The sequence below is a fragment of the Poeciliopsis prolifica genome, unplaced genomic scaffold, assembly GCF_027474105.1.
Source record: "Poeciliopsis prolifica strain line A6 unplaced genomic scaffold, Auburn_PproV2 SCAFFOLD010, whole genome shotgun sequence".
Taxonomy (NCBI): Eukaryota; Metazoa; Chordata; class Actinopteri; order Cyprinodontiformes; family Poeciliidae; genus Poeciliopsis; species Poeciliopsis prolifica.
The window spans coordinates 1,080,990-1,106,982 of NW_026562385.1; the positions used below are offsets into that span (position 1 = coordinate 1,080,990).

Here is a 25,993-nt window from a genome sequence, read left to right on the forward strand (position 1 = left end):
GAATTTTATGAAAACTTCTGTTTTTCTTTCTCATTTACTAAACACAAATTATTTTAAAAATCCAGAATTAAAATCAGACATCAAGAAAATAGATGTCCTTTTACACAGTATCGATAAATACTTGGTTCCACTTTCACTTTTCTCATCAAAACTCGTGAAGAGTTTATTTAATTTATGAGTTTATGTTCATTTGTTTGGGTTGTGTGCTGAAAGAAACATGTGGGCCATTAAGATTCAGATGTTCAGAACGAACAGCGCCTCCTAGAGTCAGAGGACATGACTTGAGCTGCTCTTCAGTTAAAAATGAAGATAAAAGTTGTTTTAACAGTCATGGAAAATTGTGGGGCATAAAAAACATGTTTGACTTGCAATTTGTTTGAAATATATTTGAAATATGAACTTATAAATCGCTATGCTGTTAGGTTGCTTTTAAAAATCCCATAGAGAATTGGCCCAACCCCCTAATTAACATGAATAAAACTCATAAAGTTCTATTTTACTTATTTATTTATTTTGTGGTTTTTTTATTTGGTGCACAAACCCAGAGCTATGCATTACTCCCACATAACCCGTTATAAAACTTTCTGAAGTGGCCTCTGTTTTCTAAAACGCAAATGAGAACACTGAAAAAAAAATAAAATAATTAAATTACAGATTCCTTATATACCGTAAATATTGATTCATTAATAAATGTGTCATCACAGCTAAAAGCCTGGGTTTAACCCTGTCGACACACAGCAACCTCTCAGCATCTGTTTACCTCTGACCTTGTTCGGTCAGGTCATGTCATAATGATCCCCCCTGAAACTTGTGTACTATTCCACACAGTTTTCCATCTCTGCCGCAAAATGAAACTGAAATAAATAATAACCAAAGTCAACATGCTGTTTTCATGGCTGTTATTAGACTGCAGGTGCACAGGTCGTTTGAGTGTGAAGTCCAGACCGCAGAGCGCTTCAGATAGTGGCTCCACTGACTCAGCTTTGACTCAGGACGCAAGCTCTGTCTGACAGACTATTGTTCAACCACCGGAGTATGACAGGAAGTAATTACACGCATTCAGTGCGCTTGGCTTATTGTGCACAGGAGAAATTACCCAGGTTCTGGTGGAAGTGGAGCCACTTTCTTTATTGGACCCTTCAATGATGACTTCGCCTGCACAGCTCTATCTGATGGGATATCTGAGTCTGACTGTGGGGCTGGCTTTGGATATGGGGCCACATCAAAACACGGAGTTTACATTTATGCTACCCACAGGCGGCACAGAGTGTTTTTACCAAACTACCACAACAGGTGACACCATGGAGATAGAATACCAGGTAAAAACAATATGAAGAGGAACCTCGGTGCACCTTTTGCTGCTATTTAACTATTTTGTTTGGAATATCTTTTAGTTAGTTGTTTTAAAGGTTTGCAAGCAACCGAGTGAGCAGTTTGGACTTTGGGCTTGTTATCAGAGAGATAAGAAAACCGCTGAAAGTTTTAAAGGCACATGCACAATAATGGGGCAGGACAGAAACCTTTTTTTTAAGATTCCTAGCCTGCTACTAAACAGGAATCAGTAAAACATTAGGATCTCTGGCAATGTGGCTATTCAATCTAGTCTAATGTCTACCTAAGAATCCTTAATGTACAACCAAACTCAGAGAAGAAGCCCAACAGATCTATTTCTATTCACAAAATCAGGCCAACCTAAATTACGTATATCTATGGACGCTATTCTCTGATGAAGAGAGAAAGACAGAGTTTGACTGTTTAACCCTGAATAATTTCTTGATCAAAAACAGATAAAAAAATGACACCACTGTCAGCATATTGATGCTGCAGACTGTCTGGAACCTCCTAGTAATGCGTCATCATTGGAAACTAATGTGACCATTGGTTTTTGTCAGACTGAAACCTGACACTTTATAACCTGAGAAAGCTTTGGCTGCTTTGTGTTGTTTAGTTTGCTATCATGCCATTCATTTGAATTTCAGGTAGCAGTTCCAAAGATACCATGAGGCAAACTTGAGCAGCTGCATGTGTTAAAATGTGAGGATGACTCTGAATATGTGACTTGTTGTTTGAAGGTTATCGCAGGATCCGGTCTGGATGTTGGGTTTGCCTTGATTTCACCCAGTGGTCACCGGGTGGTCTCTGAGTTCAGGACATCTGACGGCATCCATATGTGGGTATTCCTAATGCTTTCCTGCTGATCTGAAACTAAAGCCATGGTTACTAATAATGTCTCGTTGTTACTACACATTGTGTTTTTTCTGTCAGGGTGGATCATACAGAATTTGGAGATTACCGGTTATGCTTTGACAACAGCTTCAGTAAGATGTTTGAGAAGATGGTGTTTTTCAAAGTCATAATTAGCAGTCAAAGCAACACATCTGGAGGCCAAGAGGAGTGGATCGACTTCACAGTGACTGAAAGCGTGGCGGACGACAGAATAGAAGAAATCAGGGTGAGAAGGGGAAACTTCCTGTATCTTGCAAGTTGCTGCCTCCCACTGATGCTGCCTGTCTCTTAATCTTTCTGTTTCAGAGAACAATGGATTCAGTGTACCGGCACCTGGAGAAGACCCGTCAGGTCCAGAGTGTGCTGCGGGCCTTTGAGGCCAGGGACCGCTACTTGTTAGAGGACAACCTGTGGCGAGTGTCCTTCTGGTCCTGTCTGAACCTGATGGTGATGCTTGGTGTGGCCGTCACTCAGATCTACACCCTGAGACGTCTCTTTGATAATAACAAGCGGGTCTGCACTTGACGACAGAACGGGCGCATTCATTTTATCCCTCACAGGACAACAAAGATAACTTTTTTTTACTTTATATTTTGTATTGATATTCCATTGCATCATATTTATCTACAGATCCATGATTCAGAGACGCTTTCGAGAAATTTGGTCACCAAAATGAAACTCATGTTTTAGGAAGGTCTGTGATGCATTTTGAGCAGGTAATATCTGCTCATTTGGTTACTGTGGCTCACAGGTAATGACCAATCACACAGGATTGATAAAATACAGAAAGAGCAAATCTGACCACTTCATAGAGCTCAGACTGAATGCTTCGTTGAGGTTCTTTTTCGTGAGTCACTGCCATGTTGCGTGGAAGTGATCAGCCTGTATCCTCCAAGGATTTTGTGGAGGTTTTTTCAGGCCAGTTTCCAATGGAGCTAAAATGGTGCCAGTTTTTTTTACTAACGTTTAATTTTTCAAGGTTTGATTTCACAGCGTTTTATTTTTTAATGCGAAATCTCTTACCTATCTTCATTTTAGTTGGCCCGTTTTAGCTTGCAGGCCAATAAAACATGATACTTAAACAGGTGTCGAGCCTTGCAAGAAAATCAAATAAGTATCTACCTGGAGGTAGAAGCCGGGGAAAGAATGAACTGTTGTAAAAAGAAGTGACAGATTGCTGTGTGGACTTTGGAACCTGAGAAAACTCAGTGGACCATCACTTGACATCACATGACTTCACTTTCTAAATCATCAACTTTGAAAACGTCTCAATGGACTCAGACAGCTTTGATTCTCTCAAATTTTTCTCCACTCTGGGACCTTAATTTCCAGATGAAATGTGAAATCAAATGTGTATCATAACAGTACAGTTGTTTTTCACCTTATGCCTCTGACATCATCACTGGTTCAGAAGCAGCTAATAATGAAAGCGGAAAAGGCTGAAACTCATGTCCTAAATAAATCAGGATGTTGATACTTGAAGTTTCGACCTGCTGACTCTCCAGGTCATACAAATTCATAAATGTTTCTTTCAACCACACTTCTTCCTCCCACTCATTTTTCCATTAATAGGCCTGGATATGGCAACAACCACATGTGGAGTCATCAACCTTTCAAATAAGTGTGTGCGTTACACAGTCGCATTTGTATTTACTTTAAGTCATATTAACCACAGTAAAGAAAAAGTAAAACTTATCACTTTATGAATTTGAAGTGCTGAGATTAACTGATGATCAAATATACTTAGACAATTCAAACATAAAAGCCCTAACATATTAATATTTGTGAATATTGTCAAGTGAATCTAGAAAGCCAAAATTTGCTCCATTGTTATTTTATTAAATACAATTAACAGTCTTATTGATATTTCAAACCTTCAGAGAAATAATTTCCAAATATTACCCTCATTGGATCATAGTTTGGTAAAAAAAAAAAAAAAAAAATCTGTTTAACATCAAAAGCAAACACTGGGATTCTACAGAGGAAGTTAAATGTTCACAAAGATGGATGGCTGCCTTGTGTATTTACATCACTGCATTTTGTTCCATGTCCTTGTATTAATAAACCAGTCCTTACATTCAGATAATTATTTTCAAATGCAACAGCCAGTTTCTTGGACAAGATTGCTTTGGCTTTAGAAAAACAAATGGTATAAAAAAATGGCCTTTTGTCCACCTCGTGGTTTTTCCATTGTCTGATAATAAAGGTTCAATAAACAGATCTCAATTTTTTTATAAACATGATTATTTAATAGACATGTTTATTATTATAAACATGTCCAAAGTTTATATAATATTCAGGGCTACTCCCGACATGAAGTAAATGGTAAAATATTGTTGTTACAGATTATTACCCCTGAAGTAGCTTCAGCAGCTGAAAATGTCAAAACAAGATGTCTTGTGAAGTGGCTTTATGTCCTTTAGAAAAGGTAAAGGACATAAACATGCAGCTCCTCTGTGCCTCCATTGCCAAACTTCTTCAAGTTCAATGCCTGCTGGTTTTGGGTCACCAGTGTTTTCCACGGGGAGCCGGTGGAGGGCGCCTGTTCAGGAACAATCAGCGTACGTTAGTGTGTTGATCTAGTGAGATGCAGTAAAGAAAAGGTTTTGCAAAGAAACAAAACACCAACCTGATATTTACACAATAACTCAACGAGAACAGAGGGGTTCAGTTGGAAATTTCAGGGAACGTGAATCAAATGTTAAAACTTGCCCTAAAATTGGCCATGGATCACATTGAAATAATTTTTTGTTCCTTACATTCTGCTAAGCTTTCAACCACATGACAAAAAACAGATGAATAAGTGAAACTACATTGCTATATTGCAACAAACTTACTAGGAGGTGGCAAGATCCACTAGTCAGAACATGACTGCTGCATTATGGGTAACTAAATTAGTGATTAAAGGAGCGTGTTAAAAAAGGCAAAGTGGAGTTTAAATATTGAGGTCATTCTTTCTGGAAAAAAACCCCACAGATGTTTCTAATTTAAGGACAAAGGCAACATGTGCATGAAGATTGTAGCATTCCTCCACTGAAATCTGAGCAAAGTCATAATTACAAGTTTGATTGGAGGAGAAGACATTGAGAAAAGTCCAAAAACCAAACAGTCTTATTGAAAAAAGCCTGAAATGTTTTAAAACAGGAAGAGATATAGAGACAGGTTTTAAAAAAAGCCATTTTGGCTGTTTGTTGGTTTATACAAGGTTGTGCCATTAAAACATACCTACGTGAAGCAAGGATATTTGCAAGAATATCTAGAATGTTTTCCAAATACTACTGTGGAATTCAATGGGATTAATAATTTTTCAGTTTCTATAGAAAATGTTTGAGTTTGCAGAGAAAAGCAGATCGTTTGCCACCTAATCTTCCTTTATTTTCTTTCCTACAGTGATGCAGTTTTGCAGAGCATCAGCATGTAAGGAAACAAACCCAAATAAACAGTTGTACATGACCTAAAGGAACATTTAATTACTTTTATTGTGTTTATGCAAATATTTATTTTATGACAGGTTAAGTATGGAGGTAAAGATCACTAACTAGAAGGTTAGGTAGGTTAGTGATCTTTACCTCCATACTTGTAGGAACATAAGAAGAAACTGAAATGCAAAGTGTATCTATTAAGTTTAGGAAGCGGAGCAGAAAACTAATAAAGGTTCTCTACCCGTGACAGAAACAGCAGATCACACAGGACACAAGAAGACACCAACCACCAAAACCAGTCCCTTTATTGAACACACCTCTTTATTTACTTTTCTTTCTAAATCAGGTCATGATACTTATTAAAAATCCATTAATTGCTACAGAGGCACTTCATAAGGGTTCATAAAACAAAAAGAAAGATGTTTGAGGGATGGTTTCCAACCCCTTCCTGCAGATTCAGAGAGGGGAGGGAATGAGGATGGATGATACACACAGACAGTATTCCTACATGTTCATGTAGATTTTACAGTCTTCACATGGACAAGCTGGAGTGACAGGCATGTGGGAACTTAGTTATTTTTTTTTTTTTTTTTTTTTTTTTTTTGTTTTTTTTTTATCTATTATGGTAATTACTTTTAGAATTCAATGCTGATTTTGTTTTAGGTTTTCAGGCTCTGTCACTGAAAGCAAGACTAGGAGAAAAGAAAACAGGCACAAAGTACATATCCTGTCTTAAGACAGTAATTTGGGATTTATATAAATCATTTTCTTCAATCTTTTAGTGGTTGTGCAGTATTTTTTTCTCCTTGTCCGAGGCAGCTCCTCTGATGGAACCTGAGCTTATTCACCAAAATCCCCACCACCAACTCACCACCACAAATGATCAAAAAGAGAAGGAAATCTAAGTGGGCCAAACTTAAACCATTCCCCCAACACCCGAAGGTTAAAAAAAAAGCTTTAAATTATGTATATATATATAGATATAGGACTATATATCTATATCTATATATAAAGAACAAACCCTTAAAAAGCAATCAGACATTTCTCAGCATATAATCACAGCTGTGTTTGTACAGACCCAGTAACACTCCCAACAAATCCTGAAACCTGAGGCTGCAGCAGAATTGAAAAAAATGGAGCAAAAGTTAAGGAATTGGGTAACATGGAAACTGAATCAAGTTACTAGAAGTGCGTCCAAAAAAGAAAAAATGCCCAGGTTATAAATAATAGGAGATGAAAATTATTTTTAGAATACTGAGGTTAAAAAAAAAGTAAATGAATTGAAACTTAGTCCTTTTTTTTACTGTAAAGACTGATGTGGCTGTTTTACATTTCCTGGGATGATTAAGCCTAATATTTATTTATTTATATAAACCCCATGAGAAAATGAGACAATTCTGTAAAGGCCAGCTATTTACAATATACCTGACGCCTGGAAGCAGAACCGATAACTATAATAATAATAATTATAATAATAATATATTTTCCAAAGGAGAAATTAGACATCTTCCTGCTCTGTGACCCAGATCTCATCTTAACACCCTGCAGCTCAGAATCCAATCCTCTTTCACAGAAATCTTCTCTGTTTGAATCAGCTAATCTAGGAATTAGACTCAACCTCACCAAAATCTCAATGGGATTAAGAGGAAAAAAAGGATTATTAATCAAACTTTAACATTTCTGAAAGAGCAGACAGGCTTTAGTCTGTCTCCCTCTCCTGGAGGTGTGGGGGTGCTTAGTGTCCAGACTACAGCATCTGTGCTACAAGTGGTTTCTTGCAAGTGGCTAGAAATGCTTGGACTAAAGCAAAAATAATCTTTTCCATTTGGAAGAGCAATTAAAATAATCTTTTCTATATGAAGAAACGGAGACGGGACGATTATGGATATCTTGCGTCTCGTCTTGGTTTTTTTATGAGTCGACTGAACTTAATTTTAAAGGTACAATTATAATGCTCATCAGGAAAGAGTCACTCAAATGAAAACAACACAAGAACAAATTATTCATAACTGACACCACCGTAGACACCACTGTCATGTCAAGTAACTGTTTTCAGTATGAAATGAGTTGGGATGTGAAAAACCAGTAAAACATCGACAATAATGTATTCTATACACAGAGTATCTGGGGCTAAAAATGGAGGGAGTGGAGGAAAAGAGGAGGGGAGACACCGTGAAAATGATATTCTATGTAGCGTGTGGCTGACAACCATTTGAATAATAAAAAAAACATGTAAAAGAAAATCTGAAATGATTTTGAAATGTTTGCTAAAGGCTTTGATGGGCTTTAGTTTGGAAAACATGGCAGGGAAATGGAAAATTTAAGTGATAAGTTCTTTTTTTTTTTTTTTTTTTTTTTGCTTCATGTGCATGTAAATAGAAAGTATTAGCAGCTTATTAACATTGCTTGTAATGTACACGTCACTAAGTCATCCCCTCCCATTCACCCCCTCCATTCCAGGCCAACAGTGTGTAGGAACAAAAAAGCATGCTAGGGTGGGCTTGGCCACAGGTCTAGTCTAGCAGGGAAGGCTCTGCAGGACGAATAATGGTGGGCCGGTGAGACGGGGCACCAGGGGGTCTTCGGCTGCAACAGGGAGAGAAGATACAGACAAGGTGTGAGACACGCTCACAAAGAGACAGTGATGAAGCCAAAAAACCCAAAGAGAGAAGAAACAAGAGGCAGAGAGGAAGAGGAAACCAACAATAAAAAGACAAGAATGAGTTCAAAGAAATGCGATAAAGGTGGAGGAAAAGGATGGGGCTGGGGGGAAACGATACTAAATGTTTCCAACTTTAGAAAGACATTATCATTAGATGTTGGTGATAAAATGTTGTACATGAAGTGCAACAAGATTAGTGATTAATCTTTGATCAAAGTCTCACCTGGGAACACCGGGTGGGACACGGGCCGGCCGGGAGGGGATCTGTGGTGGTGCGCTGAACGGATCCTGGCTGCTGTTGAAGGCACCGGCGGGTGGAACAGGGCGAGATGGGATCGGAGGGGCACCAAACGCTGGGGAGGGATTAAAGGCTGGGGTGGGGTTCATGGGGGGCCCTGGAGTCGAGCCCCGAACAGCGGGAGGGCGGTTGGGGGGCTGGGACGATGAAGGAGGTGGTCTTCGCTGAGGGGTTGGGCTGCAACAGATACATATATTTAAATGTAGCCAACGCTAAAATAGCAAATCATTTGATGCTAAAATAAAAACTGTTTGATTAAACAACAACCTGGAATCCTGGAGCCAGTTGTCGTTTACTGGTGGTGGAACTGGCGTGGAGATGGTGTTGGCGGTGATGTCGCCGATTATGTGCAGCGCTTCCTTGAGGGCGTGATACATGCGCAGCATTTCATCCCTGCGCTGGGCCTGGTCAGCCGACTCCTCCATCAGGCTGTTCTGGTCCCCCGATGAGTAAAGATAAGCTAGAAGCTCAGAGTGGATGAAATCCTTCGCCTGGAAGGATCGTCACAATGACAAGAATTTACTTTCACAAGAGCAACACAAGCCAAAAGAGAAAATATTTATTGAATTTTCTGGAGTAAGAAACTAGAACTTGAAACTAGAACTTGAAACTGAATATGTTTAAGGAAGCAGTAATAGTGAGAAAAGCACTTATATTGTAGATGTGTTATAATAGGGACGACTATGATGTGACCATCAGGAATGGACAGAGAGTTTCCTTTTACTGCTTTCCTTTGCACTCTGAATCACAAAAACTAAACTTCTATGCCAATTTCTCAGAGTTGCAGTACATATGATTTTCCTTTTAGTTTGTGTGAATATTTTTCAATTAAATGGATCAAGATAAGAGTTTGTCTTTTGTCAACTGGCTGAACCACATATGAGACATAACGCCCTTCGCCTGCAAGTTCTGCTGGCTCCGCTCACATTGTTGATCATGAGGTGCATGATGGTTTTGGGGACAAGGTCTCTGATGGATTTGTTGATGATGCCGATGTACGAGTCCACCAGGTTGCGGATGGTTTCCACCTGCCGCTCCAACTGAGGATCCATGGAGAACGTGTCTGTGGGTGCCGTCTCTTCGTTCTCCACCTTAGCCAAAAGAAGCCATTAGAAAAAGAGAGTAGGGCTGGAATACTATATTTTACAGAATTATAAAGGCATCATTTGAATAGAAATGTCCAGTCTTAAAAACAAATTATTAGTCTTTTATTACCTTGTTTACGTAATATCAAATAAAAGTACCGAGTTGGAGTCCAAGAGTTACCAATGTTGGTAAATCATTAGTCATACCTGGTCTTTTTCAGGATAAACCCCAGCCCTGAGGAAGGACGCCTTCCAGCTGTCAACATCTTCCTGAGAATCACAGGCCAGCTCTATTTGTCGATGATCCTTGTAGACGTTTCTGTTCAGACAAACAAAAACGATAAAGTTTTCCTTTAGGCTATATCTAACATTACGCCATGCAAGAGAACCAAAATCAATAGGATAATATTGATGTGCATCCGCTGGGGTAAACTAATGTGCCGACCTCTGTTCAGTGTTGAAGATTGCAAAGATGTGCTTTGTGGACATAAAGCCTTTCTCCACGTCTCTGAGCTTCAGGTTGTCCAGAGGCAACATGTACTTCTTCTCTTTTTCCTTAAATAAGACGAAGAACAAATGTAAGAAAATACAATGCAAACTATAAAAACAACTTTACAGACACAGGTGCTGACATTTTGAGTTCATACATTCAAATATCTATGACTGCATCCGTTTAATCTTAATCTATTAAACAAAGTGATAAAATTTCACTTGTTGCAAATAAGTTAAAAACAGCCTTGGTAAATGGGGCAACATTTTGTTAATTTTTATATATCTTTTTTACTTCAATTATAAGGAAAACTGTTTAGACAGCATCTTCTTAATCATTTTGATTTCTATGCTATTCCATGAGGTTACCATGCAGTTGAAATTGGGTTCTGAAGAAAGGACAAAGCATTATTTTTAAAATTATTTCACTACTAAGATGTTTGGTATCTAAACTTTTACTTTTTATGGGTTATAGAAGAAGAATCTTTTCTGCCATTCTTAATCCACAGGGTTTGATATGTTGACCTAACCTTAGCAGCTTCAAATCATCTGGGAAGAAGGTTTTCCAAACGTTTTAGGAGTGTGTTCACGTGGATTTCTTTTAATCATTCTTCCAGAACCACATCTGAGTCTGGCTCACAGTCAATGCTTTAATTTATCCTAAAGGTATTAAAGTGTGCTGAAGTTATGAATCTATGAATGCCAGGCCATTTCTTCCACAAAATCACTCATCAAGGTCTTTATAGACATTTGATAATAATTAGGTCTTCGCAGAATCCAGTTCATGCCTATCCTACTTTGAATTAAATTAGATCATGATGCCAAAGTAATGGTTAGCAGATAAAATACGAGATGTATTTTGAATAAAAAATTCTCAGGTAATAAACATATCGGTTTGGAATCAAAAGCAAATCAAAACCAGATGCATCTGATCTCTAAAGTCATGTTTTCTTCTAATCACGCAATCTGTAGGAAGAAAGCAATTGCTGTAAAAGGTATTCATGCACAAGTTTCCATCATGTAATTACAAACACATGAATGCATTATTTATTCATCACACTTCACCATTTCCCTCCATCCTCCACTGGTCTCCTCAATGATCCCATAACTGTAGAAAGATATGTATGCCGGTAAATATGTGCTGGGCAGATGCACATATTTCCACAGCCACCTCATTATTGGTAACATAATATATCTAAAAGTGGAAATTACCATTCGTCATGTTTTTGTGCAATCTTATCTAAAAATTGTGTCCAAGTAGATATGACCTTCATATGTACTTGGATATGAAGGTCATGTGGGAAAAAGCATAGTTAACTGTATATGTTTTTTTTTATTTTTAATAAATTTATTTTTTTTAACCATGTTTATTTAATATGGCTTAACTATAGATTAAAAAACAATATATATTAAGAATATGTACTTCGCTTTCTTTTGATTTATTCCATTCGTCTTCTTATGATTATATACAAAAATAAACATTTAAATAACAAGGATGCATTTAAACCTTAACATATTCAATGTAAAAATATCATTTAAAAAAAGTAAACCAGCTTTACTACAGAGTAACCAATGAGCAAACATGAAAGAATGCATTTCCTGAGTGTGGACCACCCCCAGAGCCTGCGAGATGGAGAAATGCATGATGAAAATGAGGAGGAAGAAAAGGAGGAGTTTCTAGGGGGATAGGGTGGGGGTGCCAGCTTTCACTGCTGAGCAGAGACATCTGGAAGCATTTACATCTGCACTAACACAGAGTGGCGCAGGCCCAAAAGTTACATCACTCAAAGATCTGCACAATCCCCCTCCCTCACCACACATCCACACACATTGGAGTAAATCCTTAGTTTTATGTGCAGAAGGAACGAAATGCACATGTGGTGGAAAGAGCCGGACAAAGGCATAAAGTGAACACAGAGTGTGATCATGAAGACACTTGTAGAGTTAAGTCCGGCTTCCCAAACACCCAGCGGGAGTTGAGGACAAGCGCCTACACACTTGTACACACAATCACCCCCTCCCCTCCGGCCCCCGTAACCCAGTACGATTTCCTGCAAATTCCAAAGTCAGATCCCGGCTGGAACATTTCAGCTTGGCTGCCACGTCAGTTTGCCTACACCATCCTAGCCCGCTTATTACCCAAGCTTTTCCGCAAGAAAGCCAGTGAAAGGAAGAGTAAACGAAGACAAAGAGGCAGCTTTTTCACTTTTTAATTTGAATCAATTCTTTAATATTTTTTTAGATTGTGTTTTTGATGGAAGAAGACAACGAAGGCTTGAGAGAGAGCGAGTGGTGAGTAAGCAATAACAATGACAACTTTGAATTGAAGGCAAAATAGTTTTAAAATCTTTCTGTAATATTTCTTTGGATTCTTTACCGATTAATGCTCAAAATTGCTGCTGACTTAAGATTTTAAAAAGCAGTTTTCACTGATTTATATTGAAGCAGTGTCTCAATGTGTGTGCTCTACACTTTATTCTGTACAATAAACAGTTGTCATTTAAGTCATTTTATTCTGTCTGACTAGTAGATAATATTTAAGCTAGTTGTCCTCTGTCCTCTGTCCTTCAGTCCTCGTGTAGCCACCTACGGACGCAATGACCTCTGGGTCCTTCCTCTCAGTCCTTTTCACCCCCCACCCAGCCTGCCCAGTGTTCAGACTACCTGTTCCTACAGCTACAGCTGAACAGTAGTCTGCACATTGGTTAGGCCAGGCTGGGATGCACACAGCTCCTCACTTCTGATGACAACAAACCTACATAAGGATATATACGGTCTGTAACATTGTCACCATTTCCTGCAATTTAACCGATATGTACCCCTTTCTGTCACATTAAAGAAGGCGTTGAAGCAGCAGTTCGTCTCACCTCCTCATCTTTGTACCAGGATAGAGATTCGGCCGTCAGCACGAACCAGTATTCCTTGGAGCCTCCTTTCATGATGCTGATGTTGAGGGTTAGCCAGCCTTTCCTGATTACCTGCACAATGAAGGGATCGTGTGGAGGAGACAAGGATTGCAGGGAGATGGGGAAACAATAGAAACAGTTAAGCTTTTCCGAAAGTAAGATTTAAAATTGATGAATTATTGATTCAAACACAGACTTACCTGTGTGGTTAAACACTAGTTTTGTTTACTTTTTTAAATTAAATGTTATTTAAATATGATTTCAGGATTAGTTAGGACTTCCTATGACAGAAGTGCAAAAAGGATGGAATAATCAGAGGATAGTAAAATGTGCATCTTAGAATGGGAAGTTAGATGTTAAAAATATCCAGACTGATACTACTGAACAGAAATGAAAGCCTTGTTATGTTTTACTCAACAGAAAATGAATCAAACCAAGAAAATGAGATGCTTTCCAGGGCATGCCCGCCCCAATTTAGGGGCAAATACAAAAGGTCGACGGCGGCGTAAGAAATTAATCAGAGAGGATCAGAGGTGCTCGATTACACAGAGAAAATGTTAAACAGCTTTCCTTCAGAAGCATTCAGAACGAATGTGTTAGTTGAGTCGACAAATGCTGCATTTTCAGACGAACACAAATCTAAACAGCGGCTGGTTACATGTTGAGCGAAGGAGGACGAGACAGAAGCAGTTAACTGTAACAGGTTATTTTAGAAAAAACAGTTATTTAGTTTTAAAAGCTCTTCTAATAATCACATCTTTCTACATCGACTCCCATGCACTCCTACTACAATATCAGGAAGTATATTGTGGAAAAAAAAGCTGGGGGGTCTGGGGTAATGTCAAATCCTTCTTCAGGCGTCAGTTGTACAACTTCTCTCCATTCAGAAGAGAACTTCAGTAGGAGATGGTGGAGGCAGAGAGGGAGCTTATTTACTTGGTGTAAAACTGCCAATATCAATATGGGAGAGGAGGTAACAGAGTTCCTGGAGAGAAATGACTCAAGCTTTACAGAAATGAAAGAAAAAAAGAAAAAATTCTTCAAATCCAGTCAGTTGGAAATATTGTTTCCTGTGTTTTACAGTCAGCCTGTGTACGATAAATAGGGGAGTCATAGATGCTCTTGTTTCCTTTTACAAATGTTCGTTCTTCAAAAATGTTGCTGATTTATTGGTTAGTTAAAGCTGGCAGACTTTGGAAGACATGTGAGATCAACAACAAAAATGCTTCATAAGACATGTGCGGGGGACATAAAAGCTCCAAGTTCTATATTAAAAGTTTCTGAGATATGGAAAGAAATGGGACCACAATAAATCGTTTGGTTTTTTAATCACTTTCATTGTGATTTAAAACCTGCAAAATTGAAAAATACATCTTTTGTGAAGTAGTAAAATATTGTGTTTGCATAAGTGTGTACACCCTCATAACTTGATATATAGTCCTATATTGATATATATTCACTATATATCAATATACCAGCCATCATTTCAACAGCCTCTACTTAACCTGACATAAAGTTGAGCTGTAATCCCCCCTCAGTCCCCTTTCTTTCCCTAAAATTTCATCAGCAAGCCAACAATAAAACCCAGGGTCTGTAAAAATAGTTATGAGGAATCAGGGCAGCAGGGCACAAACAGCTTTCAAAGGCACATCTTAGAACAGTAAGACAGTCATCAGGTAGCAAGGCGGAAATCTTTTCTAACTGAGAAAAAGAATCCAAACCTGGCAGCTAAAATCTGTGAAAACAAGCCTTTGGTTTTCCGAAATCAAGTAGGAAAATGTGTTACTGGTCAGTTAAAACCTGTGTTTTATGAAAAAGTAAAAGTATTTTGGAGCAAAAACTGCCAAAAATGTATTATACACATAGTTGTGCATAATGCTCTGAGCCAGCCTTTTCATTAGGGAAGTAAAGGTATCTAATAAAGTATTTAAGGGTACACACACTTATGACACCACAGTATTATTATTCCCCCTAAAAGATTTTTTGTTTTCCAATTGAGTTTATCTGTTGCATTAAAGGTGGAAAAAAGTTCTAAAGTGATTTGCTAGTCTCATTTCCTTGCATTACAAAAACTTTGCATTTTTTTAGGGGTATGTGGACTTTTTGTATGTATTGTGCATAAACATGAGGTTTGCCTTGATAAAACTTTCGAAAATAAAACGAAGAAATGTCAACGATGATTTATTTTGTATTATCCATTAGCATACAGCCCAAAGCCATGACAAGTCATCAGATTGATTAAAAAACAGATTTGATGAGATAAAAAATTATCATCAGAGATTTGATTTTGTTAGTAAAAATGTTAGAACTTTTGGATAAAATTAAAGAAAGAATTTTTTGTTTTTCAAATGAAAAAAATTAACTTTTTAGGTATGTTGTTGATTTGATTGGTCCCATTATTCCCCCACTGAGCTTCAGGACGGTTCTCACAAGGCAAACATTTGGATCACCATGCATGAGGCAGCAGCAGAGGTAATCGCCAAGTGACAGAGGAACTGACACCTCCACAAATACAGGCTGTAGGGTTCTCCATCCTCTCTCTTGTCCTCAGTAGAGAGAACGTAGGATTGTAGTATACTACAACAATAAATTAAGAGCCTTTTCAAAATTTACACTTGAACATCGTTAGTAGAATTACTGGCAATTACTGCTTTCTAAAAGAAAAACATTTTAAGTTTAAATAAATAAAGTGTTAGTCCAAATTACTGGTAGCTGTGCACCACAGTTGGAATTACAACTGGTGACACTTTTGTAAGTCTGGAGACTCTACCTTCTCTTCCTGGGCCTCGCCTAAACCGGCAAGCTGCAGAAGGGTAAAACATTTCATTAAAGTGACGGCGTCACCTTTTATTTACACAGAAGCCAACGTTCATTCAGGTATCTCTTAGGAGTTTGTGTTTGACGCTAACTGAACTGGCTGACCTTTACTGACACGGCCTCAGTTCTTCTGCATGGCCTACCCCTGCTGCCCCTGGCAGGGTGTGGTTTAATGCGGGGTACTTACCAGAATCTCACCCTGCAGTAATAGGAAGGGAAGTGGGGTTAAAGCAGAGGGGTAGTGTAAAAATCAAAGCCAAAAACAAATTGGAAATCAGTAGATAGGTAGAAGAAGTGAGGAATAAAGAGGTGAAAGTGAATGAAAAGTAAGAATAGTAGAAGAGAGGAAAAAGGAACAAGAAAACAGGAAATCCAAGAGGCAGCCAGAGAAAAGAATGAAAAAAGGACAGAGAAAGGGAGAGAAAGAGAGACAGAGCAAAAGAATTACATGCAATTAAAATTACTTCAAGATATATCACAATTTGGTTATGACATAATTGTTCAGATGATTGTTGTGATATCCATGCACATCTTGAATTTTAATGAGCACAAAGATGCTTGGAAGTTAATGGGAAGGCAAAACAAACACCATTCTGTTATTAATGATCATTGTGCTAATGTAACATGCCCGGATCACATGCAGAAAATCTATGTTGATCCTGAAGAGATAAGCTTGTGTCAGAAAGCAGGGTGTGGGGTCTTCCTCATACTAAATAACACTGCTCTCCCTTTAAACCATCATCATTAAAAAGGTGCCTTCAAAAAGATCAACAAGTTGATATAAAACCATTAAATAATAGACAAATATCGGCTTTAAAATGTTAAATAGATAAACATAAGGACTACAAAAGGCTGGGTGGTAATATTACCAGAGGAAGAAATTGATTATTGGCTGTGGGTTGTTGACAATTTGATTAATTAGGTTATGTAAAACAATGTATCTGTGAAAAGATGGGATTTGAGAAAAGGACAAATCAAAGTATCAAAACATACCTGGTTGGGTACTGCCCTCTTTTTGTTTGCAGCAATGTTCCTCTGCTGAGCGCTGTTGCACACAAAGAAAACACACAACAATGATGGAAACATTTGCACAGTTCCTATACAATGCATTTTTAAATAACACTACAGTTACTTTCTGTTTTTATTCTTCTGGCTTTCTATCATGAAAGAAAATCAACTGTCAGATTTTAAAGAAGTCTGAATTGTTTATTTCACAACAAAAACACAAAGTTAGACAGAATTTTAAAAAGCTTTAAATATTTGTGCACTCTGAGATGCACAGGTGCATTTTAATAAATTACAATATTAAGAAGTTCACCTATACCAATTATTCAAAAGTGAAACTCATGTATTTGCTAAACCCGGAGTAACATTTCTGAAATTTGTTTTCATTAATTATGATTATTGCTTTCACTTAAGGAAAACTTTTGATGTTATGAAACATTTTTCAATATATTTTGGTAGTCAAAATCAAGATAAAGACCACTGACAAGCAAACCAGCCTGACCAATGTCAACAAAGAGAACCTATGAAGTATTGTCAAGAGAAAGATAAAACACGCAAAACAATTCAATCAGAAGCAATCGGGGATTCCTGAGCATAACCACATTCTGATCGCCTCCACTCCACGTTGCATTTATCTAGTAATTATACTGTGCCATAAGAAGATGTAGACAATACCATAAAACATTTCTGTATAATATATATATATATATATATATATATATATATATATATATATATATATATATATAATATATATATCACACAATATCAAATATTGTTGCTCTTGAATGTTTTAACATTCTTTGTGAGATGTCTTTAATATTATGCAGTGAAATAAATTAATTTTTAATTTATATTTATTTCAATGCACTTGTGTTACAAACAAAACCTTGAATCTTTCCCGTATGCCCACCTGTTGTTGCTGTACCCTGGGGAGCTACCATCATCCAGCCTTCTGTAGTCAAGACTGAAAGTGATGTCATGAAAACCATTAAACTGCTCTTGCTGACCTTTGATGCAATGCGTCAATTCCCTTGCCATGCAGAGGCAAAACATAAACCCTGACACATGCTCCCAAAGGGACTTTTCTGTTACATTGTCAGAAAAAAAAATCCACACTGCAGAGGAGCTTCACTCAACTATAAATTACTGTTACTGCTGCACGAGGAAGCACATGAAACCACCCGCAAACTCTAGATTGCTTTGAGATACACCACAAAAAACATGAAAGCTATGCCGTGTGCAAATTAGTTTCCAGACAAAGCAGGAACAGATAAAAATTGCGAGCGCCGCTCTTTCGTTGAGTTCAACAAGCATGCTTTTTTAACAACAACATGATGCAAATAGGAACTTTTTTTTCCAAGAAAAGTTTGACTTTTGGGGAAGGATGGGATTGTTTCATGCAAAGGGGAAAGGAACTCACAAATAAAGGAACTTTGATCAGCGGGGCAATTTTTTGATTATTGTGGCATCCACCTCCCTCCTCAGGGAGACACAATGTGTGTATAACTACTGGTGACATTTAGATTCATTACTCATTCTGATGAGGAGAGGATAATCATAGAAGTACAGGGGCTGGGTTCAAGACACTAAGCAGTAAGATAAACTAAAAGGAAGGATGATTACATACTTGGCAAAGCCTATGAAGTCTTCATGGTTGGTGTTGATGTAAGACAGCTCAATGTCAATCAGCAGAAGAACCTTTAACAGAAAGAAATTAGATTAGGAGGGAGATGACTTTAACATACTACGGCAAGCCTCAAATTAGAAAGTGAAGAGTCTCACATCTGATGTTTCAAGCTTGCTCAAATAAGACAAACCAACTGAAATCCATCAGGTAAAAGTGATATCATGGCTGCGTACTCCAGCACTGAGGTTGAGTTGAGAAAACAGTATTACTCAAAGGTTTCAGTTTATAAATCTTCCAATTTGCCAAGATCCTGACCAGAAGTTTTGCTACTCACTTTTTGTAATCACTGTTTGAGACATTGTTACTGTCATGTTTACTGAAATCACTCATGTTTTATTTGTTTTTAGAATGAATTAAATAAGAACGAAATTGTCTCAAATTGTGTAAGAAAAGTTGCCTTCTCTCATTTTACATACTGAAAAGGCAACCAAATAAAAGACACGTTTTCTGTCTTTGCTGCACAGCTGATTACTCAAATATTTTGTTTTTAACGAATGAACAGATAAGAATCTCACAAAATTAATATTTTTAAACTCATGTTGGAACTTGCATAAAAACTGAAAGGAGGAATAACCCAAATATTGCCAAACATATTTAATTCCTGATTTTGAATTGGGCACAAACAGTGCTCTTGAGTACACGTCCTGTGATAAAATACATATAATATTCAATTTGCACTTAGTAGAACCCATTTCATCTTTCAAATGTTCCCTGCTGGGCTGTTGCAAACGGAATAGAAAGTGGAGTAATTATAATTATTATTTGTAGATAACTGCAGGCGGACACAACCTCATCTGTCTCTGGCCCTAAGAGGGAACAGCTACAGAGTTTTTAATGCCATCTACTGATGAATGCAAGATGGAACATAAGTGGAGTTAAAAAGGTTCACAGTAGAGTTTTTTCCATTCACACTGCCACTGGAAGATCAGCAAATTGAGAAACTGATGACTCATAGCAGCGAACAAGCAATGTGGATGTCAGTTACTGATTTTACCTTAAATTTCATTTTATCATCCTTCATATGCTGAACTACCACATTTAAAGTCAAAGTTAAAATCCATGTCAGCTGTTTCTACATACTTCTTTTTAAAGGAGATAAACATAAACCATTTATTTTAACCACAGGGAGCCTTTACCAGTAAACAAGGTTTTAATGTGGGGGCTCATTTGAGCACCACAGCTCTTAATGCACTGTTTCCACAACCAACATAAGTAAGATGAATCACTGAGTCTAAATTGTTGTATTAATTCATGCATTTACACCTAAAACCAGATTAAGCAGAAGATAAATGAGAAATATTTTTATTTACAATTGAAATAAAGTGTTTCCTATACAATTTTTCTTTTAAAATTTCAACATTTTTCCCGAGTCAAATTTTCAGATCTGTTATTTTACTGAACAAATATTTACTGTGTATTTATAATGTAAGCTTGAAAAGTGGTCTGAGTTTTATTTTCTGTATTTTCTGCAAAATTTTATTTATTTCACAAAGTTAAACTACACTGTCATTCAAATCGGAAATTTATCCTCTGTTGGAATATTAATTCCCATCATTTCACAGAGAAGGGTACGAGACCTTTTTCACAGTTTATCCAAGAATGGATCATTCTGTGTTTGTCTGTTTATTCAACAGCAGCTTAGTTGACTCTCTCGTGATTCTGTGACACAGTCTTTAGTGATCAGCCAGAATCATCTTACTACTATGAGTTCTGACTAATTTCAGACTGATGCAACAAACCAATGTTGCCATCTACAAGTTGCTAACATTCAAACGGAGTTTGTTTATTACTTCACTGCTGCCAATATAGACTTTATGAATCTTTTTAAATCCTTCTCAAAACATCAAAATGCGTCACTCATCCACTGGTGTTACGCAGCACAGTTAGTATCAGAGTTTCTCCAAGCAACTCCTTTGATTTCCAATTAAAGTTGCTCTTCTACAAACATTGTTTTCCTAGCTGTTAGTATATAAACTCTGCTGTAGTTTTTGCGCTCTTACTCTTAAAGATCCCCAATTTCCTCACAAAACCTTTTAAAACATGTTTTTAAAGCTTTGCTTCAGAAGCCCAATGGTAACAATGGAGAATAATGCCAGGACCTGTAACGTCTCAAGTTGCCCTTGGGCAACACAATGAACTGATCAAGATGATCAATGAGGCACTGGATCATTGGATTAAAAGCCTAGCAACACACCTGATCCTTGGTCTTCCCTTCTCTTTCTCTTACGTGGGTGGTGACAATCCGCTCCGTCTCCTCTCTCAGTCTGGGGTAGGAGTTGAGCTGCAAGGAAACGCATCATGTAACTGCAGCATTTAACACAAAAATACAGACATATACACACTCACGCACACACGCACACACTTACATTTAAGCTTTACCTTAGTAGGACTTACCAACAAGAATCAGAGAAAAACAGGAGTGAGAAGTGAAAATAAGTAGGAAACAAAGAAAAGAGTAAAAACATTGTCAAGTGACATTTCAGTGTCACACAAATGCAGGCAACCACAATCCAACACAAACACACCACATATTGTAAAGACCTGGTGGTTATTGGTGTTAGAGGCTATATACCATCAGTCAAAGATGACCTTAAACATGATTAGTTATGCTAATCAAGAAACATTTAGTCTAAACCATACATTGGTAGCAATTCACTGATAAGTATGAACTTTAGACATGCCAATAAATGTTTAAACTGTCATCTGTGACTGGTAGTACAAGTTTGAATAAACAAATGTTAGCAAAGACCAGATGATAGAGGACAGTCTGGGCTGAGGCAGAGGAAACCCAAAAGGCAGGGAAGAGGTAATTTTGGCTAACTATTCATCATATGGCATTTCTTACTGTGTCGGGCCCTCAACTGTCCACAAGATGGCAGTGATGCACTGTTACAAATGAAGTGCTTTTGTCCAAGAAGCCACAGAGGGTATGTTTTGGAAGTAATACTCCTTTTAACCCCTCTTATCAGTTCAATTTCTTTCCAGTTCAGGTGACAGCAGAATGGCAGTCATTTTGCTGTGTGGGTCAACAAGCGTGCAACACAGAACCGAGGCGGTCGGCTCTTAAACAGCAACGGCAAAAAGGAAGCAGAGTGGGAGTGGGGAAAAAAATACACCTGAAAAGCTGATGCAAAGGTACAGAAAAATGTACACAATGAGTCGGATGGGAGACAATTTGCACAAAAATATTTATATTCAACGGTACTGCAACATCAATAGAGAGGAAAAACGGGGCGATGCAGACTTTCAAAGCAATGATCAGCAGTGAATGAAAACTGGACTTCAATGGCAGTCATAGACAAAAAAAAATATTTCTTCTCCCATCATGGCATTATAATGTGATATTCATCCCTGGTTACCTTTTTGGCACACTTCATGATGAGAGCAGTGAGTTCAGTCACCACAAGATCCACACATTTGAGGCTTGGCTCTTTGAGTTTGCGGATCTGCTTTTTGACAATCGTCTCGAAAGCCAGGTCTGGGGTGAAGAGCCCCGTTCTGAAAGGTCACAGGGTTAGTTTGGCAATTTGTTGTGAAGGTGATGGGAGGGGGTGGAAATAAAAAGAAAGAGGAACATTTGGAAAGACAGAGAGGAAGAAGACAGGAAGCATTTGTTCAGTTAGCCATTTTCTAGTTGATTAGAAAGAACTCAAACAGTGAAGGAGAAGCTGCAGGTAATTCACATTTTGTTCCCTAATGATCCACTTTCTTCTAAACTTCGGTGGTAAAGATAGACATTGTATTCTGCTGGTTACATGCACTGAGCTGTGAGACCTGCAGCTTGTCCAACAGAGATAGCAGAATCTCGGTCCTGAAAACATCTCTAAACCATCACAACACACCACCCGTCACAACACTCCACAACACGACAGCGCTGCCTGAACTCAGCTTTCAGGGCCGGGCTGGCAGAGGGCAAACTGCATGGGACGTTCCTCAATTAAAGCATAGAAACTAAATCTAGATACTGATCAGGCGTGCCGGCTCTGTGGTCGGCATGAAGTTGGACTCTCTGGTGACGGTGGCAGAGGCGAGGACACTGAACAAACTGCTGGACATCATGGACGATAGCAGCCACCCTCTACATGCCGTCATCAGCAGCCAGAGGAGCCTGTTCAGTGATAGACTGCTGCTTCCCAAGTGCCGGACCAATAGATTCAAGAACTCCTTTGTCCCCCACGCCTTCAGACTGTACAACTCCTCACTGGGGGTCGGAGGTGACACAGGACAGAGGGAAGAAGGAGTAGTTTTTCTACAAATGTGAACTCCATATTTATCAGGCCAAACCATACAGTGCAATACCATATCACTGGTCAATCTATCCACCAAATTGCTATAATTTCCTTTTGTGTTGTATTTATATTCTTTGTTTTGTATTTAATTTGTATTTTTTTGTATTCTTTAGTGTATGCTTACTGTGTGCCACATTTTTGCCTGTGAGCTGCTGGTAACTATAATTTCCTGAGGGAGTCTTCCAAGGGATCAATAAAGTCAAGTCTAAGTCTAAGTCTAAGTCAGCTAATGTTCTGTGAGAGCATGCCCTCTGCTATGCCCGTGGTTGTCCCTGCTCTGAGTCTTGGCTGGGTTGGGAGATGCTGGACTCTTGCAGTACCTTGCTGGTGCACTGCCTGACTGTGTTGATGAGTTCTTGAATGACCAGATCGATACATTTGAGACAGGGTGTTTTCAGCTTAACAATCTGCTTTTTCACGATGGCCTCAAACGCCAGGTCTGGAGTGAACAGCCCCGTTCTGAGGATGCACAGAGACAGAGGCACAGAGGCCGACACACATAACAGTTAACAGATATGTGGGCAAAAAAAAAAAAAACAGAAATAAAATGTATAATGGAACAAAATGACAAAGCAGGTGTTGAGGAAACATCTAAATTGACAGACAAACAGGTTTGACGCAGTGACAACCTAAATGGAGTGAATATATGAAGTGCCAATGCAAGGTTAACAATGACTGCAGCACATAAGATGGCTCATAATACAAAACACAACAGAGACCAACATTATTGAACACCTGATGAACTGAACACTCGAGTAGAGACAAACCGAAAATGAGTGGGTGGCATTTCTGAGAGGCAGTCACCAAGAAACAGCAGAATGGAAAACATAATTCATAGAACAGCTGACAGTTTCTGAATACATCACATTCGGCTGGTACTGCTAGTTTGTTTGAATTAAAGCTCTGACAAAAGAAGGACAACAGTATTCAGAGCCAAATATGTTTCAGAAGTGTTGTCTTGGGAATTTTTGAAGTTGGACTGTACTTGCCTGACACCATGGACGTTTTTGATTGCATGACTGATTTCCCTCCTCAGTTCTTTCTCATCAAATACAATCTGGAGAGCAAGTTATATTATAAAGACTTTTAATAAACCTTACAATTAAAGTACATTTGACAAGACACAAACTACAAAAAAGTCTTAAGAAGGAAATCCACACTATCGATCTTAACCTTGACTAGCTCGAAGGGGAAACGTTCATGGAAGAGTCGGTTGATCCTGGCACCACCTGACAGCTCGTTAGTGTCCACCTGGTCCCCAGATCCCTCGATGCATTTTTCAAAGTCCACACCAAACTGCTGGACCATCCTTTATTTATAACACAAATGACAGGAGGTCTGAGAATTATCTATTTTTTTATGCATCTGAGACATCATTCATTTAGAAGAGTTTGGATCTCTTTAAAGTCTAGCTGTGATTTTAGATTGTGAAACTTTACAATACCTTAACATTTCTTTATGTTTGAATTAAGCATAAAGAAATGTCAAGGATGCCTCAATAAGCTGCCTTAATGTGTCTTAATGTGGTTACTAAATTTGTGTACTGGGATAGTATAACCCAAAATCTTACTTTGGCATGTACAACTAAACACTTACTGTGCCCTATCTCTAGGTACTAAATGTCAATCATTAATTATTTTCTCTCTACAGAGAAATCAAAAGCTACACTCACTGCAACAATGCCTTTGTCTTGCGAGTTGGATCATCAGGACGAAAATTCTTGTACTCTTCCACCTCCTTCTCCAGAGACAGGAGTTGACTCTGCAGCTTACTGCGCAGCCCAGGCAGAGTGTCCCTTATGTGGTTGGTCAATTGCTGCAAATCCGTAGTCATAGTATTTTAGAAGATGATAACATGGAACACCAAGGAGATAATTTCAAAACAGAAACAGAATGACACAGACCTGGTTGAGAGTTTTTTGTAGATGCGGGGTGCCCATACGGTCTGCCATGTGTCGATAGGCGGGGTGGGACAGGAAGAACTTTCTCTCTGCAGCTAAAGCAGCGCGGATGTCTTTTTTACCGTCAATGTCTTTTTGACTTCGGTTGACCACACCAATGTAACCTGTACACACATTTTGAACAATTATATAGTCAGTCTGTACATGTTTCATGTAAATATATCTCTGGGTGCCATACGATACTGACCTCTCCTTAATGGAAGCAGTTTATTTTCGAGAACATCCTTTGCGTCTGTGCCTTCATCCATAAGGTCCAATTTTGTTATGACACCAATGGTGCGAAGACCTGAACATATTTATAAAGAGCAGCATGTTTTAGTCAAATATTTTTACCTTTCATCAAGGAAAGTCTACTAGAGCAAACAACTAACAACTGGTGGTGTAAATGGGAAATACAAAGTACCGGACTGCTAAGTGAATGCTATGTTGCAAGTCTGATGTTTCAGTGTTGAACTTTGTAAAAACTACATGCTTCACCTTGTGGGTCCACCTCTTTGGCAATCTTCAAAGCGTCTGAGTTCGCCAGGTCCATGTTAGCAGGGGTGACTGCCAGGATCAGACAGCTTTCCTTGGTGATAAACTGCATCAGCATGTCTCTGATTTGATGCTCAATGTCTACAGGCTGATCTCCGACAGCAACCTTGGTCATTCCCGGGAGGTCAATAAGAGTCAGGTTCAAAACTGTCACATGAGGGGAGGGAGGTAGGGGGAGGTGAGAGAGGGGGAAGAAACAAGGATATAATGTAAATTTACCATAACCTGACATGAAGTAAACGTTCATGTTTAATAATAAAGACTTTGCATAATAATTATAACAATTTTATTACCATTCGGAGAGTAGACCCTCAAGTTAATAGGGATAGGAGAAATGCCTTTATTGGATCCTGTAATCCTATCTGTTTCCGCCTCAATTTCTGCCCGCACTTCGTCAAAATCCACAAACTTCTTTCCTTTGCAGTGTAGGAATTCAGCATGTTCTGCACAGAAGAGTGGGGATGAGTTTGCAAGAGGTAGGCAGAAAAATAAGAAGCAGGGAGTAAAACAGAAAAAGCAGTGAGGAGAATGAGAAAATTAAATTCAAGACATGAAAGTAGCAAATAGGGTGCCTGGCTTGAGGCACAGTGAGAGAGGCCATGCAGGGCAG

At 38.4% G+C, this 25,993-nt stretch overlaps 2 protein-coding genes across 7 annotated transcripts in view; one reads left to right on the forward strand and one right to left on the reverse strand.

The window, feature by feature from the left end:
• The first annotated feature begins 963 nt into the window (after positions 1-963).
• Positions 964-4,202, forward strand: tmed1a (transmembrane p24 trafficking protein 1a). Its single transcript, XM_055035103.1, has 4 exons — positions 964-1,319; positions 2,073-2,170; positions 2,266-2,452; positions 2,533-4,202. The coding sequence occupies exons 1-4, from the start codon at positions 1,143-1,145 to the stop codon at positions 2,749-2,751; spliced, it is 681 nt and encodes a 226-aa protein (XP_054891078.1). The 5' UTR covers positions 964-1,142; the 3' UTR covers positions 2,752-4,202.
• The window catches only part of dnm2a (dynamin 2a), a 30,638-nt gene continuing 8,689 nt past the window's right edge, over positions 4,045-25,993 (reverse strand). Inside the window, exons 3-21 of one of the 6 annotated variants that reach the window (XM_055035100.1) lie at positions 25,677-25,826; positions 25,327-25,530; positions 25,037-25,135; positions 24,793-24,953; positions 24,562-24,704; positions 24,063-24,198; positions 23,879-23,946; positions 23,210-23,348; positions 20,795-20,881; positions 18,541-18,611; positions 16,899-16,950; positions 16,093-16,104; positions 13,050-13,160; positions 10,139-10,248; positions 9,901-10,012; positions 9,535-9,699; positions 8,876-9,099; positions 8,534-8,785; positions 4,045-4,768 (exon numbers count right to left, since the gene is read on the reverse strand). In XM_055035100.1, coding sequence (XP_054891075.1) covers positions 4,732-4,768; positions 8,534-8,785; positions 8,876-9,099; positions 9,535-9,699; positions 9,901-10,012; positions 10,139-10,248; positions 13,050-13,160; positions 16,093-16,104; positions 16,899-16,950; positions 18,541-18,611; positions 20,795-20,881; positions 23,210-23,348; positions 23,879-23,946; positions 24,063-24,198; positions 24,562-24,704; positions 24,793-24,953; positions 25,037-25,135; positions 25,327-25,530; positions 25,677-25,826 — 2,333 coding nt within the window. In that variant the 3' untranslated portion in view covers positions 4,045-4,731. Of the gene's footprint in view, positions 4,769-5,947; positions 8,235-8,533; positions 8,786-8,875; positions 9,100-9,534; positions 9,700-9,900; positions 10,013-10,138; positions 10,249-13,049; positions 13,161-15,858; positions 15,892-16,092; positions 16,105-16,898; positions 16,951-18,540; positions 18,612-20,794; positions 20,882-21,959; positions 22,099-23,209; positions 23,349-23,878; positions 23,947-24,062; positions 24,199-24,561; positions 24,705-24,792; positions 24,954-25,036; positions 25,136-25,326; positions 25,531-25,676; positions 25,827-25,993 lie in introns of those variants that run through there. The other 5 variants (XM_055035098.1, XM_055035097.1, XM_055035095.1 and 2 more) reach the window with 5 other exon arrangements.